The sequence below is a fragment of the Microtus ochrogaster genome, chromosome 21, assembly GCF_000317375.1.
Source record: "Microtus ochrogaster isolate Prairie Vole_2 chromosome 21, MicOch1.0, whole genome shotgun sequence".
In the NCBI taxonomy this organism is placed as follows: domain Eukaryota; kingdom Metazoa; phylum Chordata; class Mammalia; order Rodentia; family Cricetidae; genus Microtus; species Microtus ochrogaster.
The window spans coordinates 41,630,195-41,634,472 of NC_022022.1; the positions used below are offsets into that span (position 1 = coordinate 41,630,195).

General features: G+C 35.4%; 1 protein-coding gene across 2 annotated transcripts in view; it reads right to left on the reverse strand.

The window, feature by feature from the left end:
- The window catches only part of Depdc1 (DEP domain containing 1), a 37,153-nt gene that overhangs the window by 31,185 nt on the left and 1,690 nt on the right, over positions 1–4,278 (reverse strand). For both annotated transcript variants that reach the window (XM_005357443.2, XM_005357444.2), the window contains exon 2: positions 2,761–3,026. In XM_005357443.2, the coding sequence (XP_005357500.1) occupies positions 2,761–3,026 (266 nt within the window). The remainder of the gene's footprint in view (positions 1–2,760; positions 3,027–4,278) is intronic.

Consider the following 4,278-nt stretch of genomic DNA (forward strand, 5'->3'; position numbering starts at 1 on the left):
TTCCTAGACCAGGATGGAGGGGGGAGGACTTCGGACTTTCCACAGGGCAGGGAACCCTGACTGCTCTTCAGACTCGAGAAACACCATGACCAGAAAGCAAGTTGGGGAAGAAACGGTTTATTTGGCTTTTACTTTCACAAATAGAACATCTTAAAAAAAAATGGTGGTAGTTAAACTGAATGGCATGTAGAAAAATCCAAATAAATTCATTTTAATTACACTGCACAAAACTCAACTTCAAAACCACCAAAGACATCAACATAAGGCCAGATACACTGAATCTCATAGAAGAGAAAGTAGTCTTGAACTCACTGACACAAGAAACGTCTTTTGAAGAGAACATCAGTAACATAGGTATTATGAGCAACAATCAGTAAATAGGAGCTCATAAAACTGAAAAGCTTCTGTATAGCAAAGATCACCATTATTCTGACATAGCAGTGGGCTATACAGAATGGGAAAAGATTTTGACCAACTACACATTGGATAGAGAGTTAATATCCAAAATATATAAAAAACTCAAAATACTAGACGTCAAGAAAATAGATAACCCAATTAAAAAATGGGTACAGATCTACTCAGAGAATTCTCAATAGAAGAAACTCAAAAGGCTGAGAAACAAAGAAATGTTCAATATCCTTAGTCATCAGGAAAGCACAAATCAAAATTACTTTGAGATTTCATCTAATATCAATCAAACTGGCCAAGATCAATAAAACAAAAGACAACACCTACACAACTCATTGGAACATGGAGAAGTTAAGCTGATGCTTACATAGATCCTTCACTTCCATGTTCTAGCATCGTTAGTACTCTGCACAATGTCAAAAGAGAAATGTAAACACCAACCTAGACACAAACCCTCTTGTAGATGGAGATTTTTCTCCATTCTGCAAATCCCACTTGACTGGTTCCTCTCTGACCACTGGGTCCCCACAGATGCTTATGAAATAACCACTCTGAGGCTTAATATCAGTTACAATTGCTTAACCAATGGCTTAGGTGTCATACTGGATAGCTCTCTCTTATAAATTTCTATTAATCTATGTATCACCACCTGGTTGTGACTTACCAAGATGCCCTGGCATTTCACTTCTCCAGCGGGTAGGTGGTATCTCCTTTCTTCTACCCTCTCTCTCTCCCTATCATTGTTTCGATTTCCTGCCTAGGTATATTCTTACTGGTCATTGCCTGAAACAGCTTTATTCATCAACCAATAAGAGAAACACATAGTCACAGCATACAGAAAGACATCCTATATCACCCTTTTATCTACTATGTGTCCTCCCTACAAGGTATGCTAGTGCAATGGAGGCACAAAACTTGTGGGAGTAATCAACCAAAATTTGAGACTAAATAAGCCAGGGACATAGGAAAAACCCAAAAACTACTGTTTTAAAACAAAACAAAGCAAAATGTAGCAATAAAATGACTTCTAATGACATTCTGTTATACTCAAACATCAGTGCCAAGCTTGACTATCACCAGAGAAGCTTCCTCTTGCAGCAGATAGGAATAAATACAGAAATTCACACAGCCAAGTATTATGCAAAGAGTGAGAGACCTTGGAAGACACAGTCATAAATAGAAGGTCTTCACCAAATCCCACCCCTCAGGGCTCAAGGAATTCCAACGAAGGGAAGGTGAAGAGTCTAAGAGACACATGGGATCGAAGACAGCAAGCAGTCAAGGCCTTCTAGATACAGCAGTACTGGCACATGAATTCACAAAGACTGACAAAACACACGGAATCTAAACATGCCTGTATCAGACGGTCCTAGAGCTTAAAGGAAGAGTAGAAACATACTCATTCCTAACACAGAAGCTATTTCCAATTGATAACCACTTGAAAATGAAAACTTAAGTTTTCTCCAAAAGGGCCTCCCTGGGAAAACAGAAGACTTTTAAGGGTAGGATCCATGCCCAGCAGCAGATAACAAACACAAAGCAAACTCAACCACATCTTTGGAGTTTCTTTGTCTCAGAATGTTATGTCAAGACATTGTTTTGTTTTTCTACATTACAAGTCCTTTGCATATATATTATAACTTCCAATTTTGGTTTCAGTGGGATTCCTGGGTGCGTGAATGTGTATGTCTCAGCAACCATAGGGGTTTCCGGTACTTTTTCTTGTTTGGCTGTTTTATCATATTTTAAATTATTTGTTCATTTATCTTATCTTATTTTATTTTATTACTATTCCTTAGATATATTTTGTTTTCTAAGAAGAGAATAAAGGTTGTGGATCTGGGTGGGAATGGGAGAGAGGAAACCTTACTTAGAGCATATTATATGAAAAAATCTATTTTCAATGAAAGTGGAAAGAAAGATCAACAATACCTTTCTAAAAAACATCACTATTTCTCTGAAAGAAGCTGCTATTGCTGCAAAAACATGACAAATGTGAAGCTACAATTTCAATGTAATTTCAGGTTTTTACTTATTTGTGTTTAATTTTTCATTCTTGAAATTATAACATAATTACATGATTTCACCTTTCTCTTTCCTTCCTCCAACGCTTTCCTTGCACCCCTCCTTACTCTCTCAAATTCACATATATATTGTATATGAATATTCTAAATAGATTAATGCTTCCTGCTCAGTTCATATGAAGTTACTTGTATGCATATGATTTCAGGGATGACCATTTGGTACTGAAAGACTATTTTGGGGGCTCTTTACCAGGGGAGACTATTTCTCTTAAGTAAAATGCTAGGAGCAGAACTAATTAGATTTTATAATTACACATCTATTCAGTACCTGAATAGTTGATTGTTGTCTTCAAGGTTTTCCGATCCCCATCTACCTTTGATATCTTCAATCACATGATTCTTAAGAAATTTTCTTAATAGTTGAACAGTCTGTTGTCTTGTAACTTCAGGACCAAAATTACTATTATTTCTTAATAGATCATAAAGCCAATCTACTGCTTCTTCTGCAGTGAAACAATTGCTATATTTTTTTAAATGTTGTCTATGTTTTCTTAAAGGCATTCCTACTCGAAAAGATGTGGTTACTTCATTCCACTGTGAAGAGAAGAAAAATACCGTTCAAAAAACATCATACAAAAAAGTGAAATCTCTTTGATTTGGGTATGTAGCCAGTTCTAGGCTAATTTTGACTATGTGAGTCCCTATCTCAAAATAACCAAAAGAAATAAAGAAAATTATTAGACAAAGAAAATTCTTTATTTCAAGACTGATTATACTGTAAATATTCTTGAAGAAATCATCTTATCTGTGCTACATAAAATCTTATATCTCACTAATTTATTATTAATTCTAATGCCAAAATAATATTTTCTTTGTAATAGGCTTTTTTACTATACATTCATTGGGTATTCCACTTAGGAAACTTAGCAATGAAAAGAACTGCAATGCACCTGTTTCTTAGTCCCTGATAAACATTTTCTGTTAGGTTTTTTACTTTAATTAACATTAATAATATGCCTCATATTCATTATTTAATTGTAAATTTCATAGTCTTATGAAGTTACTATTATTTTATTTTTCATATAAGAAAAAGGAAGCACAGATGGACAGCTAAACCAAGATCATATATCTAAATAATGGTTCTCAACCTTCCTAATGCTGTGACCCTTTAATACAGTTTCCCATGAGGTGAATCCTAGCAATAAAATTATTTTGTTGCCACTTCATAACTGTAATTTGCTACTGTTATGAATTTTAATGCAAATATCTGGTATGCAGTATATCTGATTTATGACCCCCAAAGGGGTCACAACCCACAGGTTGCATGTTAATCTAAATGATTAACATAAGTATTCAAATCCAGGTTTAGATGGGTCTGGCGGTGCAGGCCTGCAATTTCAGAGGCTGAGGCATGAAGTTTATTATGTTCAGCTCTTAGATGGAATGCAGAATGAGTTAAAAAATAACCTGCAAAACTTAGTGAAATCCTGTCCCCAAATTATACGTAGAACGGATGCCATAAGTTACCCCCAAATCCACACAAACAAATGAAGAAGCAATAGCAACAAAAGACCAGGTTTAACCAATTCTGTCTAGAATCTGTACTCAATAATTGTACTAGTCAAATAAAACTTCTGGCATGTAACAGTTATAATGGCAAAGTGCTTTTAATGCCAGGCATCTAGTATAGTATCTCTTATGAAAATCCCTGTAGTTCTGGGTATGGTGGCAAAGGCTATTGGATCTCTGTGAGTTCAAAACCAGCCTGTCCTTCATGGTGAGTACCAGGACACCCAAGGCCACATAGAAAGACTTGTCTCAAAACAAATAAATAAATGGAACATAG